The 15,769-nt window shown below is 34.9% G+C and overlaps 1 protein-coding gene across 1 annotated transcript; it reads left to right on the top strand.

Annotated features, from left to right (window-relative positions):
• Nucleotides 1-665: 665 nt before the first annotated feature.
• exoc3 (exocyst complex component 3) lies at nucleotides 666-15,769 on the top strand. The gene is given in 14 exon segments (XM_051911803.1): nucleotides 666-841; nucleotides 1,739-1,915; nucleotides 1,998-2,217; nucleotides 3,616-4,297; nucleotides 7,249-7,366; nucleotides 7,757-7,882; nucleotides 7,979-8,079; nucleotides 8,188-8,298; nucleotides 10,237-10,378; nucleotides 10,472-10,594; nucleotides 11,223-11,384; nucleotides 14,061-14,182; nucleotides 14,723-14,867; nucleotides 14,869-15,769. Coding segments are annotated over 13 exon segments (2,247 nt in total). The 5' UTR covers nucleotides 666-841; nucleotides 1,739-1,771; the 3' UTR covers nucleotides 14,920-15,769.

Raw genomic sequence — 15,769 nt, 5'->3', positions numbered from 1 at the left:
TTCATATTAATCTTGTTTTTTTTTCCCACAAAAAAAAAAAAAAAAAAAAAAATTGCATTCATGCTACGTGGAAGGAGCTTTGTTTTGTACAGCCTGTTGTCACATTCTCATACCGAATTTTACGATTGTTTAAAAATTTGTTACACAATTTTATGCTAAACTAACCCCTACAGAGTATATAGATTTATAGATATAGATAAACATGCTTTATCTATCCCAGAGGAAATTCACTTTATCTGCTATCAGACTGCAAAACTATTGTTGATCAAAGCATTGTATTGTTGAAATAATTTATCTTAATATTCTAATAAATTATTTCCTTGTAGTGTTTCCACAGTTTCAACACTTTATTTGTGCATGTAAAGCTCCTGTTAATATTTTAATTGCAATTTATTTATTGGGCAGCATTTTTTATGCCCTGTTTGCGTTTAAAAATACTTTTGTCTCTAAATTTCGCTCATATTTTAGTTTGATTTTATACAGCTCCTAATCTAAACAATAAATGTTTGAATTTTAAATGTATAACTTTCAAATATATATTGTACCAACTGAATATTGCAGAAAAAGACACAATGGGAAAATAAATAAATTGTCTACATCTGCTCGTGTTGCCCCTCATGATCTGTGAAATGTTATTTGCGTAAAGCTTGCGCACAGTTGATGCTCTCGGCACAGGCGCAGTGAGCTGCGGCCGTCATCTGACTGATGTGTGAGTGTTGGGCGGCACCAGGAAGACGCAGCTGTTATGACAGTAGATGAACAAAATAAACATACATGAAAATAAAATATCAATGAACGGATTATAACATCTCACAGCTCGCAAAACGAACACCACGTCCGGGTAAGTACATTCACATGACCTCGAGAATTTAACGATATATACATGGACGAAGCGCAGACCTCTGAATGCTAATGTAGTTAGCCAGGTAGCTTCTGTCACTGTTGGCCTTTCTGCACAGAAATTCAGCGCGATGTATGCGATTATTACAATAAATTAAACAGATTACAGTTTTATTGGTCTTTTCCCTAAACCATACCCATTTCGAGCAGGTGTACGTAACTATCTTTATCTGTTTGTGTTAGCCTGGTTACTGCATGTTTAACCAGCTGCAAACATATACAAACACAGGTATACAAATGCACAAATATATGAATATGAGTAACAAAACACACCAAATATTTAAAATACGTACACCGCATGTATTCAAAAAACAAGTACAATTTCAGTGCATTGGAGTTATTATAGTTAAATAAAATCATTAAAAAATGTTATTTAAAATAAATTAAAGTTAACTGAAATAACATAAAGTATAACAAAACTTAAACTTATTATTTGTCTTATTTTTTATATTATTTTTTACCGTTGTCATTCAGTTTAACTTGATGTATTAAAATAACTAAAACTAACACTGAACAAAAATTATTAAAACTATATAGACAAACAAATAAACAAAACGTGGTAAAAACAACCCAATTAGTAAATCTTCAGCTAAAATTGAAATGAAAATAATGGAAAAATATATATAAAAAGGAATATAAAATAAAAACTAATTCTAAATGTTAATAAAAGCTATAATAGTATCCTAAAATAACACTGCATTGTTATTAAATATTATTATACTTGCTGTTGCTGGGTCATTTAAGTTGCTATTTTAATCACTTTGAGTACAGTTAACCTTTGTTGTTTGGGTCGGGTCATTTTCAGCACTCTTAACCCTTGCAGTTTTTGTTATTTTAGTACCTTCAACCCTGCCATTTGGGATCGGTTACTATGGAGGAGACGAACAGAGAGGCCGTTGCCACGGCGGTGCAGAGGGTTGCTGGGATGCTGCAGCGCTCTGACCAGCTGGACAAAGTGGAGCAGTACAGACGGAGAGAGGCGCGGAAGAAAGCCTCTGTGGAAGCAAGATTAAAGGTGACGCTATTTCTATTTAACCCTCTGCTGATTTGAGGAATGCTTTTATCAGTTCATTAAACCAAACCATGCTCTTCATCAGGCTGCCATTCAGTCTCAGTTGGATGGGGTACGAACAGGCCTCACGCAGCTCCATAATGCTCTGTGTGATGTGAAAGACATCCAGAACTCTCTGGCAGACGTCAGTAAAGACTGGAGGCAGAGCATCAACACCATCGAGAATCTGAAGGACGTGAAAGACGCTGTGGTTCAGCACAGTCAGCTGGCTTCAGCCGTGGAGAACCTCAAAAACATTTTCTCAGGTGAGGACTTATGCTTGCACAATTAATGTACAGTATCAAAATAGTATCAGTAGTTAGGTTTCACTAGTTGGTCGATCATTTAGTAGAGATTAAAAAACTAGGATCTGTTTTTCAGTTAAGTGCAGATTAACAAGTTTGTTTTTCCCAATTTTTAATAATTTAGCATATTTATTAACTTAATAATAATAATAATAATAATATTGGTATTTTTCTAAGATGGTGTCTGTTTTTTTAAATGTAGACAACAGTTCATTTTTCTCCAACAATATTTGTATTTATTTCTACTATGTATGTATGTATTTATTTATTTTTAAAATGTATTTGCTGTTTTTTGTGTGATTATGCATTCACATGTTGTTTTTCTGTTTTTAATATATGAATTAATATGTATTTATTTATTTTTTATTTAAATAATTTAAATAATTATTTATTTTAATATAAAAAATTAAATGTATTAGCTATGTATCAGGTGATTGCACATTTACAGGTTGTTTTTTATTTAATTGCAAATTAACAGTTTGTTTTCCACAATTTTTAGTCATTTAGCATATTTTTTTTTTTACTTAATTATATTGTTATTATTTGTCTAAGATCGTGTCTGTTTTTGTATGTAGATAACACTTTAAGATTATTTTTCTCCAACAATATTTGTATTTATTTATTTTTAATATTTGTTAGCTGTTTTGTTTGATTGTACATTCACATGTTGTTTTTCTATTTTTAATATATAATTACTGTGTATTTATTTTCATTTTATTTATAAAATAATTATTTATTTAATATATAAAATAAAAAGTTCTTAGCTATTTATCAGGTGATTGCACATTTACAGGTTGTTTTCTCCAACAATATTTTAGTCAGTTTTACTAATGTATTTATTTAGCTAGTTAATTTTAAAAAATATATTTATTTGCCGTTTATTTTTGAGTTGACTGCACATTTACATGTTGTTTTTCCAAAAATATTAAATATATTTTTGAAAATATGACTAACATATTTAACATATAAACATATTTAAAAATATAAACATTTTTATTTTTAGTTAGTTAATTATTATTATTATTATTATTATTATTATGATTATTTTTACTATTTATTAGCCCTTTTCTCGTGATTGCACATTTATAGGTTGTTTTTCAAAACAAATATTTTAGTCATATTTACTACTTGAATGTATATTTATTTGTTTACTTATTTATTTTAAAAAATATTTATTAGCTGATTTCAGTTGATTGCACATTTGCATGTCTTTCTCCAATAATTATTTATTTTATTTTATATTTTATTTTACTGCATTTTATTTTTTGATACATTTTTATTTTAGAATTGATGCTAGATGCTATATTGGTATGATTTGCATTTGTTGACACTGCACCCACATTTTATCTCTCTTCACAGTACCTGAGATTGTACGAGAGACCCATGAACTGATCGAACAGAGTGAGCTGCTTCAAGCTCACCGCAAGCTAATGGACCTGGAGTGCTCCCGCGACGACCTCATGTACGAGCAGTACCGCATGGACAGCAAGAACGTCCATGACATGAACCTCATTCGTAGCTATTTTGGCCAGGTGCAGGGCCTGTCGGAGGAACTCTCCAAACAACTCTGGATGGTCCTCCAACGTGCCATGGTCACCGTCCGCCGCGACCCCACCATGCTGGTGTCTGTGGTTCGAATCATCGAGCGTGAAGAGAAGATCGACCGCAAGATGCTGGACCGTAAGAAGCAGACTGGGTTCATCCCACCCGGGAGGCCCAAATGCTGGAAAAACCGCATGAATGAAGTCCTAGAGGGCACCGTGAGCGGTCGCATCGAGAGCACGCAGTCAGAAACACGTGAGTCTGACAAAATGTGGTTGGTGAGGTTGCTGGAGATCACTAGGAAGTATGTACTGGACGACCTGATCGTGGTGAAGAACATGATGGTACAATGCTTCCCTCCACACTACAACACCTTCCAGGTGTTCTTCGACCTCTATCATAAGTCGGTGTCAGCGCGGGTGCAGGAGCTTGCAGCAGAGGATCTAGAAGCCAATGAGATCGTGTCTCTTCTCACATGGGTCCTCAACACGTATAAAAGGTAAGATACAAGTGGACTGCATTTATCATAGTACTTGAGTGCTCTGAAGTGACAGCAATCATTGTGAAAAATTAATAATTACTTTTAAATTAATATTTGTAATGGCACATTGTGTGATATCTTACAGTACAATTATTTAAAGTGTAACTTCGCCGATTTTCAACCCACTTTGTATTGTTACAATGTCGGCAGTTTATGTAAATGAATAATGTTTACTCTTTCTCAGTATTACCTGGACTGACAATTCCCATTTATTTATCAGTCAAAGTCCACCGGATGACACAAAACACTCCAGGGCCTTAAAGAAAACTACAGATTGTACTTCTGCATTTTTGTATCCCTGCCCACGGACAGTCGGATTGACAGAGGGTTATTAACAGAACAATCATTGTAAGAGTAGGTTTATCACTGAGAATTGTATCATACTGTGTCTGCTCTTTAAACAGTGTTATAGTAAAAAATGGAACACTGTGGCAACAGCTTTATTACCTGTATGCGACGGCGTTTTGCTTCAGGCAGAACTGATGGCCTAAAACACTGTGTTCATGGTCATCCAGTTTGAAATGTTGACTAAATATGGAGGTTTTTCCAGATTTTCGTCACTACATTCTCTCCGTATTTATGATTCTCTGCAGCCTTTAGCAGCTGCCTACAATGCGCTAGATCAATCACTGGAAACTGTAATTAACTCTCTCCCGCTAAACGTTTACTCTTTGAATTCTTGTACCCGGGAACAATAGAACTCGACACCATTATGACTAAAAGTTTGCTAAGAAGTATTTCCTACTAAAGCAAGGCAGTATTTGACTCTTGTCAAGCGTATCCATAGCAGACTGGTGGGAGTGGCCTTGGACCGCATCATGCCCAGTGCATTATGGGTGTTGAAGTTTTCCTACCTATTTAGCAAAAGGGAACACAAAAGCCTTTTTTCTGTGTTTTCTCTAGTCAGGTAGCACCGATTTCAACAAAATTCTTTGCTTTCTACTGTATTGGCAGGCAAGTTTTAATGAAAGCCCATTTTGCCAGCAGTGAAGTACCCCTTTAAAGTTGAGACTATAACTGTATAAGGACATTGTATTATGGCAGTGACAGATTACACAACTTAAATATGGTTTTTTTTTTTATACTTTGAATATCGTTGTTGCAAATTGAGGCTTTATGCTTCATGAGGTGAAGTAAACTCATAGTTGCACAATTAATTTACAGGATCAAAATGATATCTTAATTGAGTTTTACCAATCAGTCTGTCATTTGGCAGAGATACCTGATTAAAAATGAGATCTGTTGCATATTCACAGGTTATTTTCCCAAACAATATTTTTTTGTAATTTAGCAATTTTTATTTACATAATAATAATAATAAAAATACTACTAATGATAACTATTAATAATATAATTATAAATAATAATATTTTATTATTATTATTATTATTATTATTATCATGTTTCTAAGATAGTGTGTTTTATTCTGTTGATACTGCTTATATTATATAGTAATATAATATTGTTGTTGCAAATTAAGCTGATTTAAATGTCACCAGTAATAGCAAGAAAGACTTTGATAATTGCATTATATACCATCATTTTCCAGCAAAAAATGTTTATAAATGTATAGCTGTATTATTTCCAGCTGTTGCAAATAATAAACCTAGTAGATTTTCCTTGTAAAGAAAATATTTGTATGGAAAGCTACCCTTCATGATGTTGTAGTAGTTACTGTCCTAACTCAACACTGCATTCTTCAGTGGCAGATCAGTCTGTCAAAGCGCAGCAGTGAGCAATTAGCTCAATGTTTAAAGCAGAGCAGAGCAGCAGCACAGCTTTGGGTGCTTAATCTGACTGATGGACTCAAAACAGACCATCACGTTGCGTGCGCTCACAGGATTGGAGTCAGGAAGATTAATGCACTGATGTGCAGGAGCGAGAGACAGACAGCAGGCAGTTCTGCCTTTGGTGCTGTTTTACATGCTAAAGTAAGGTAGTAGGACATGTTGGGATGCATTATGGACTAGGCATTGCATTTTTTATTTTTTTTTTTTTTTTCTTTGCATCCTTAAGTTTTATTTTATATTTATATACTATATAGTATTTACTATTATTTTGAATGAGCTTAAATTTTGTATTTTCAGTTTTCATTGTAATTTTAGTTGAGTTAGTTAAGTTTTAGTAATTATGTTATGGGGTTTTGTTATTTCTATAACTTTTTTGTATTTCTGTTTAGCTTTTTAATTATTTTTATTTCAGTTTAGTCTTTAGTTTAGTTTAGTTTTTAAATAATTAGTTTATTTTTCATGTCATTTATAATTTTTTTCAGCTTTAACGATTTTTAGTATTAATAGTTTAATAGTTATCAATAACAAAATGTCCGTCCATATGAATAGTTGTGATTTTATGCTATAAAGATCTTATCCTCATCATATTTCACACCAAAAAAGGAAGAAATAAGAAACTATATTTAAATGAAGCTTATTTTAGTACCAGAAATGTTGGGCATTGTGACATTATTTTCATGACAATTACTGGAAGTACATTTTCCCTGCACATTCTCACCTAACTTCAATTCCAAAATCAACAGTTATTTGCAGTAGGGGTGGAACGGATCACAATTGATCTGTGATCCATACGGACCAGGTCGCATGTGATACGCAAATTAATTGCAAAGTTTATCATTTGCACGTGTTTTGTCTTGGCAATTTACACATTCAAGCAATTTTAAACTGTTTCAGCGCAAGAAGAGGCGAAAGAGAACTCAATTCGGTATTCGCACGCTGTTATCTGTGCGCAAAACCGCACACGCTCAAAGTGCGCACCACACACAGAGAGGCGCATTTCAGATAGCGCACGAACACCGAAATGGGGTAAAGACATTTTTCTGGTATTGACAAAGAACAGAAACAGGTGTAATTCTTGTGTATTCGTGTGAGTGTGACGTCTGATTCTGTCTCTGTCAGTGTGGATATGATGGGTCATCCTGATCTGCAGCCCGAGTGTGACGTCAAGAAGTTGGAGCCGCTGTTGCCCGAAAATGTGGTGGATGATTTGCTGGGCAAATACCTCAAGACGTTCACTGTGAGTCCCTCAAGTCTGCAGCACTGGCTTAAAAATAAAAATATATCAGCCTTTAATTTTAGTGTTTACTTTTGAAATATAGTTGGTGCTGGGTAGTAATTGATTATATGTAATCTGGATTACGTACGTAACCAGATTCCAAAAATTATGTACTTGTAAAAGATTATCCTATTAAAATCTATGTGATAAACAAGTTAAGGCTAAAAAGTAATCTAAAAGTAATCAGAAAGTAGTCAGATTATATTACCTAAAATGTGTAATGTAATAGATTACGTTACTTGTATTCATTAATAGACTACAATTTGTAAGTAATCTACCCAGCACTGAATATTGTGTGTGCACAAGCATTGTCAGTTCAGCAAGTCTTTAATGTTTTCCAATTCTCTCCAGTCAAACATCACAGGCTGGCTGCGCAAAGCTCTGGAAACAGATAAGAAAGACTGGCAGAAGGAGACGGAGCCTGAGGCTGACCAGGATGGCTACTACCAGACCACCTTACCTGCTATTGTCTTCCAGGTACAACAACTTCAATCTGGCCTCGTACTTTATGCATGCTTTATCTTATTCGATATGAGATCTTCCTTTAATTCAAATGTCCCTCTTCATCCTCAGATGTTTGAGCAGAATCTCCAGGTGGCTGCGCAGATCAACGAGACCTTTAAAGAGCAGGTGCTGAAAGTCTGTCTGAAGCAGATGAACTCGTTCCTAGTAAGGTATTGTGATCTCAAACTGCCCATTTCCTTTTGTTTTTCCCCACCATTCGTTATTAAAGATGTTAGCTCAGTAACAGGCACACTTTCACCCTTCATACGTGTATGCAGGTACAGAGAGGAGGCGATCGCCTATAAGGAGGAACATATGAAAGATCGTCAGCTTCCACAGTGCTACGTTCAGTACATGATTGCCATCATCAACAACTGTCAAACATTCAAGTGAGTGTCTTTTTTTAAGTAACATTACATATTCCATACTCCCAATTCAGACACAGCGAGTCCTTAAGAAGTTTTAAATTCAAATTTAAAGGGTTAGTTCACCCAAAAATGAAAACTACCCCATGATTTACTCACCCTCAAGCCATCCTAGGTGTATATGACTTTCTTCTTTCAGACGAATACAATCAGAGTTATATTAAATAATGTCCTGGCTCTTCCAAGCTTTATAATGGCAGTAAAAAGAGGATGAGATTTTGAAGCCCAAAAAAATGCAACCATCCATCATAAAAGATATCCACACAGCTCCAGGGGGTTAATAAAGGCCTTCTGAAGTGAAGCGATGTGTTGTGTAAGAAAAATATTCATATTTAAAATTTTAAAAACTAAAATAACTAGCTTCCGGCAGACGAACAGTTCATTTTTGGGTGAACTGTCCCTTTAAGGTCCAAAAAGTCTTTAATATGGTGTTTTAAATGGTATATCTTAATTATCATTTTAAGATGTCTTAAATTTGGGGACGTATTTCCATTTGAAAGTATTACTCTCTCTTTTAGCGAGTTTTTACTGTAACAGCTCTCAAGGTTAACTAATCGTGAAAAGTGCTGCATTACATCTATGGCATTATATTTAGATTGTGGCATGAAAGGCTGCAGTGATGAACAGAAGAGCATGAAAGCAGTGATCTCATGATTGCAACACACTAACTAATGCTTTAATTGTCACTAACAGTGCAAACAAGATATAACTAAGAGATTCGTTGAATAAAACGGGAGATTTGGCACGTGTCCAAAACCCAGTCACTGATAAACTTGCGCTGTTTGATTGACAGCTCCAACGAGCGTGCGCGGTTTGATTAACAGCTCCAACGCTTGCAAAGGGAGCTTTCTTTGATCGCTTTCTTTATATAATTAAATCACCGTTTAAATAACAGATTATTTTCATCCTACTAAGAGAAACGATGTCCATTTAGTCACTGGTTTGATTTACTGACACATAGACAAAGAACATCTGACTGTACATGAATCATTACAGATCAGATCAGGCATTAGAATTAACACAGTTACTTAGATGTTGCTGCACATTCCAGGATCAGTTATTCAATGGGCCTGGTGTCAATAAAAGCTTTTATTGGACTAACAAGGAAGTTTTCAGTTCTGAAACTTACAGGATATTCTTATAGTATGATGACCTCTTATCAAAAGCTCAAGGAAAAGTTGATTTCTCAATTCATGACCCCTTTAAATTTGATTTTAAGATCTTCGGATACCCTGCTGTTTGTTTTACAATATACTTTTTCTGGAAAGTAATACATTATTTTTGCTTATACTACAGGGCTGTTGAATACTTGAATCTGATTGGTTGACGAACGTTCTAAGGTGTGCAATTATTTTCAGGGAAACGCACAGCTAAAGTAGTTCCACGCAGGTCTTAATTTCAGTTATTTTAAAGATCCTACAGCCTACATCAGCAAAACAGTACGGATGGACACATAATCACACAGAAACATGTTGTCAGCACCTCTCTGGCGATTCCATAAGTACAATAGTTTAACAACTTAAAAACTACACAACATTTCTCACTAGCGAGGTAATAGCGGCGCTGTTATTGAAGCAGATACACTTACAGTTTTGCTATTAGTAGAGACTCTGCTGCCGAATACTGTTGAGAGACGCTCACACTCAGGTAATTCACACACGCTTAATATCTCTATCTCATAACTGCATTAATAACTGTATTAGTCTGCTATCGATGACAGAAAATAATGCACACCCTTCACTTCGTGTTGTGGCCTCATTACCACCTTGGGTGTCTATTATTTTCTAATAATTCAAGTATTCAACAGCCTGTCGTCAATTCCTTACATATTTTTACCATCAGTAATGGACTGCTAATGAACCAAAGTAATGTTTTAATTAATGTCAATATGTTTGTTGTCAGGGAGTCTATAAATAGCCTGAAAAGGAAGTACTCTCAGTCAACTGAAACCACTCAGAACGACGCCACCATAGATAAGCTCCTGGATGATGTGGCCGGAGAGGGCTGCCAGTTCCTGCTAGATGAAGTCTTCCTGGATTTGGAGGTAAATGCGCTCATGTCATGTACGGTCAGTTGTTAAGGTTTAGTGACTGGGATAAACATACTAAATTTTGACTGTTTCTTGGTCTCTCGACAGCATCATCTTAGTGAGCTGCTGACCCGGAAGTGGTTGACGGGCTCTCATGCTGTAGACACCATCTGTGTGACCGTGGAAGACTACTTTAACGACTTTGCCAAAATTAAAAAGCCGTATAATAAGGTTTGCACACTAAAACTTATCAGAATATGTGTCCTCTTATAGTAGATGAGTTTTGTTATAATGTTTTTTATAAGATCAAAGAGCTGTTCCGTACAATCACGTATCATTACTGTTCAAAAGTTTGAGGATTATTTTTCATATTTTTGAAAGAATTCTCTTGTTTATTTGATCAATAATATTATATTGTGAAATATTATTAGGATTTAAAATAACTGTTTTCTATTTGAATATATTTTAAAATGTAATTCTTGTGATGCAAAGCTGAATCATGGTCCTTCAGAAATCATTCTAATATGCTGATTTGCTGCTCATGAAAAATTTCTTGTTACTATCAATGTTGAAAACAGTTGTGCTGCTTAACATTTTAGTGGAAACCATGGTAAATTGTTTTCAGGATTCTTTGATGAATAGAAAGTTCAAAAGAACAGAATTTATTTGAAATCTGTTTTAACATTATAAATGTCTTTACTGTCACTTTTGATCAATTTAATGTATCCTTGCTGAATAAAAGTGTTAATTAATTTTTTTAAAAATCTTACTAAACCTAAACTTTTGAGCGGTACACACCGTATATAGTAGTATTAATGTGATTTTACTGTTGTGATTTACTTCTGTGTGTGTTAAACAGGAAATGACGAGTAAGGCTCATCGGCGGGTGGTGGTGGAGTATCTGAAAGCCATCATGCAGAAGCGCATCTCGTTTAAGAATGCTGAAGAGAGGAAGGAGGGAGCAGACCGGATGATGAAAGAAGCGGATCAGTTCAAATTCCTTTTCAGGAAACTTTCTGCTGTAAGTCTCACTACAACAAAGACACTGAGCGATGTCTCTAGAACATTCTACTATAATCCAAGAAGTGAATCAGTGTTGTAATGTATCACAAAGTGTTTTTTTTTTTTTTTTTGCATCACTGTCAGTGGCGGATCCTGGCAATATAGGCCAGGGCCGTAACCACCATAGACATTGAGGGGGACAAGTCCCCCCCAATAATTAGAAATGGTCAAATCGTCCCCCACAATATTTGAAATTCTTGCACTGCTCTACTGCAATTCATTACAGCACTCTGCATGTTGTTAGGATGACAAAAAGGTTTAAAAGTTACATTTTTAGTCTGGTCTGCCTCAGCAGTCTAAGAACGCTCGTCAGTGTCAAAATGATTAAGATGGCCAATCAAATAAAAAGTAGGCAGGGTTTATGTTCTCTTTTTGCTCATGCACTGTCTTCACAACACAGATGAGCACGTCAATCGATCGCTTAACGTCGTTGCGGAGGTTCTATTTTTCTGGTAAAATCACAAAACAAATGCACACAAACCTGTCCCTGCTCTTGATATACAACCATTAATGGACATCTTTAATGAGAAAAAAAAAAAACTATGTGAGGGCGGATTAGAACATGCAACCTTTAATACTGTTAACAAAAGGTCTACAACTAGACTACTAGGAAATGTAATTGTTCATTGTGGATCTATTTATTTATTCACTAAATTGAAGAATCTCGGAACTAACAATATATTGTATTATGAAACTATCACATTAAACATGAGTTCTCAATGTACTGTTGAAATTGATTTCTGGACATCGTAATGTGTTTTCTACAATTGTTATTGTACATATCTGATACAGCATTATAGCACTTTCTTCTCTTCTTTATAGTTAATAATGTGCAAATTTCTCAGCACACAGGCAGATTCGCTTCAAATTCACTCTCACTCAAATAATGACGCACACTCTCATATACCATGTTCTCTTATGAATTGTCTCTGCTCTCCCTCATAAATTTGTTGGATGTGTGCTTTTTCTCTAGAGTTCTATTCTCTCCTGATAATGTTGCCAGAAGTTATCAGAATAGACTTCCACAGTTGACAATTAAATAGCTTAGCCTTTAAATTTTAAAGAAATTAAGGATTCATCTTTGAATGTCAAAAAATTCCATGTAGCCTACAAATTTCAGTAGCATTTTCAAGCTGATTTTAGTTAGCCAATTCTCGTTATGATGTTGGCTTGAGAAAGCCAACATACTGAAATGCTATTTAAACTTAATATTTTTCTTCTGAGACTAAAAAGTCTAAAGGCCGGTTCACACAGAATGCGATTTTGCTGTTAAAAATCGTGAGGCGCATTTTTAGAATGCTGTATCATGCGCGAGACTCTGCAGAAGACGCAACGGTTAAAGGCGTCCGTCTAGCACATTTACATTGAATAATAATGAAAAAGTTGTGCAGTGGAATGGAAAAACGCATTCTGTGTGAATGGCTCATAACTTTTGGGCTTTCAAGCTAGACCACCAAAATCAGGTCAGACCTTCAGACTTATGGCTCGATTACTGATGTCTGAGGTAAAACACGCCCTCCTTATTAGCATACAGACAAAGAATGTGGAAATAAATAATTGTAGAAATAAATACATATATACATAAATAAATGTGGAAGTAAATAAATGCATAAATAAATGTGGAAAAAAATACAATTATACATAATTATACATATACATGTGCAGTCCTATGTGCGAGTCTCAGGTTTCCAGGGGAACCAGAGCCTCTAACGGCAGCTGCAGTGACGCAATGACTTTATCAATCAGCGATTGGCTCGTTTATTTAGAAGGCGAAACGTATTCCGCCATATTGTGCATTGCAGTTTCTCCGATTCATAACTAATAGGAGTGAACTGTCTTTCTATATCTATAGTCTTTGCTTTCATTCAGGGGCTCAAAACTTTTATACAGTAACTCTATTTAACTGCCATGTTAAAACATGGTAGCAACGTTAATTCATACTAGCAATGTGTTAAAACATGTCAGCAATGTGCTAATTCAGGTTAACAACTTGCTAATTCATGCTAGTAATGTGCTAAAACATGTTAGCAATGTGCTAATTCATGCTAAAAAACCTGCTAAAACATGTTATCAATGTGCTAATTCATGCTAGCAACATGCTAAAACATGTTAACAATGTGCTAAAACATGCTAGTAACATGTTAAATCATGTTAGCAATGTGTTAAAACATGTTAAAATAAGTTTTATCTATCTATCTATCTATCTGTTTTCTGATAGACTGTATTGCCTTCAAAACCTTCAAACTTTAAAACTACTTTAAACTTAAAACTACTTCAAACCGAAAACCTGTATACTTTTAAAACTTTTTCAAACTTTCTGGTAAGGCTTTCTCAAGCCAACATCAAATTTCATCTTGACAAACTTTATCTAGTTTATTTTTTTATTTAATAGTTATTTCAGTTAAATACTTATTGTAAATAGGTAGCCTATTTCTTAACTACTTTATTTAAGTGTTTTTTTGTATATATATAGTTCTACAGTACATCAACATAGCCGATGTAATGTTGTTACATATATTTTTGGGGGGCAACATGTTTGATTTCACCTAGGGCACCAAATAAGGTTTCCAGAACCGCTACTGATCTCAGCAACTTTTTAAAGAGCTTGTTTTGAAGCATATTTGTGTGTGCTCAGGGAGAGGACTCAGACCGGCTGTGTGATTCCATCAGTGCGATCGCTGAGGTCTTCAAACTGACCGATCCTGCGCTGCTCTACCTGGAGGTGTCCACCCTGGTGTCCAAATATCCTGACATCAGGTCAGACTTCAGACTTCTTCACATTAAAACATTGCAAAAAAAAAAATAATCATATTTCACCCTAAAATTACTAGGGGAAAAAAATGAAATTATTTTGTGTTTTTTTATTTTAATTAAGTTAGCCAAGATTTTTAGCATTGGGATGATGTTTCTTTGACAATTATCAATCATTACCATTTATTACTGCACTGTAATTACATTACTGCATTAGAGTAATAAATGTAAAAATAATGATAAAAATTCAGAAACATTGCAGTAATTTGAAATTGGAGGGAAAATGGACTTAAATTGTCATGAAAATGTCAGTGAAAAAAAAAAAAAAAATGTAATGCCCATTGTCTTTCAGCAAAATATAGTTACTCATTTCTTTCTTTTGATTTTGTGGTGAAATGTCTTCAAGTTCACCTGTCAAAATATGTGAAGAGCTCAAATAATTTCTCTTTACGTAACTCTATCATTACCAGTAATTTGAATGGAGTATTACATTTAAACAAGGTCTTCAACTCAAAACCACTTTTCTCTCTCTTCCTCTTTCATTAGAGAGGACCACATTGTAGCCCTGTTAGCTGTCCGTGGTGATGCCAGTCGAGAAATGAGACAGATGATCATAGAGACTCTGAACCAGAACAAACCATCCTCTTCCCCTGCATATCAGCCGGTCTTCAAAGAAATCACTGTGCCATCCTATGACCATGACCGCCATGACCTCTATGACTGTACCTAAACTGCTGAAATAATCTGACCTTTGACCCCTGGAGCCTTTACTAAGCCACAAACAGGCCAAAGAATGGCTAAGAGACTCCACTAATGCACTTTGGAAATACATTAGATGAAATACAATAGATGATGTTGTGTGTTTGAATGGCAGCAGCTCATGAGGAGGTTGCTGTTTCTGCAGACGGCTTTGATGATTTATGATTACTTGATGTACAGAAACATTTCCAGGATTTTTTTTTTTTTTTTTGAGACTGCCCTTTGTAAATGGTTAAAAGATGAATTAAAGGAATAGATCACCCAAAAAATAAGTTCTAACAAATTAAGAGGTGTCATATGCATTCAGCTCATTCATTCATTCTCATGGATAATGTATAGTCGCCGTTTAATTTCTTTTTCACTAGAGTGCAACACTTTATAAGCGTGTTATCATGAACTGTAACAAACCACTGAATTCATCACTTCAGTTTTCATTTCAATAAAATCTCGATTAATCCTAAGTGATCCACACAGAATGATGTATGATGTTGGATTAAACTACAGGTCAACTGTTTATACACACACACACACACATGACCTGGATATGTCAGTTTATGAGGTGCTGGTGCAGCGTGCAGGCAGCTTGCGTGACTATTCAAATTTTGAATCATCGCTCTCTTCTCATTGGCTGGGCTCATGCATGTATAGGATGGGGGAGGAGCTCTGAGGGTTCCTAATGGGTGAGGAGAGACGTGCAGGATGACATGAATTATTGAAATCTTCATGTAATTAATACAATTTTGATTACACACTGTGTAGCATACTGCTTCCTATTTTACATTAAGAATGAATTTGTCACATTATGCAGTATGCAATAAACAGTTCAAATACCCA

This window comes from Ctenopharyngodon idella, chromosome 2 (genome assembly GCF_019924925.1).
Source record: "Ctenopharyngodon idella isolate HZGC_01 chromosome 2, HZGC01, whole genome shotgun sequence".
NCBI classification, from domain to species: Eukaryota; Metazoa; Chordata; class Actinopteri; order Cypriniformes; family Xenocyprididae; genus Ctenopharyngodon; species Ctenopharyngodon idella.
This window is presented reverse-complemented; position numbering and strand designations above follow the sequence as displayed.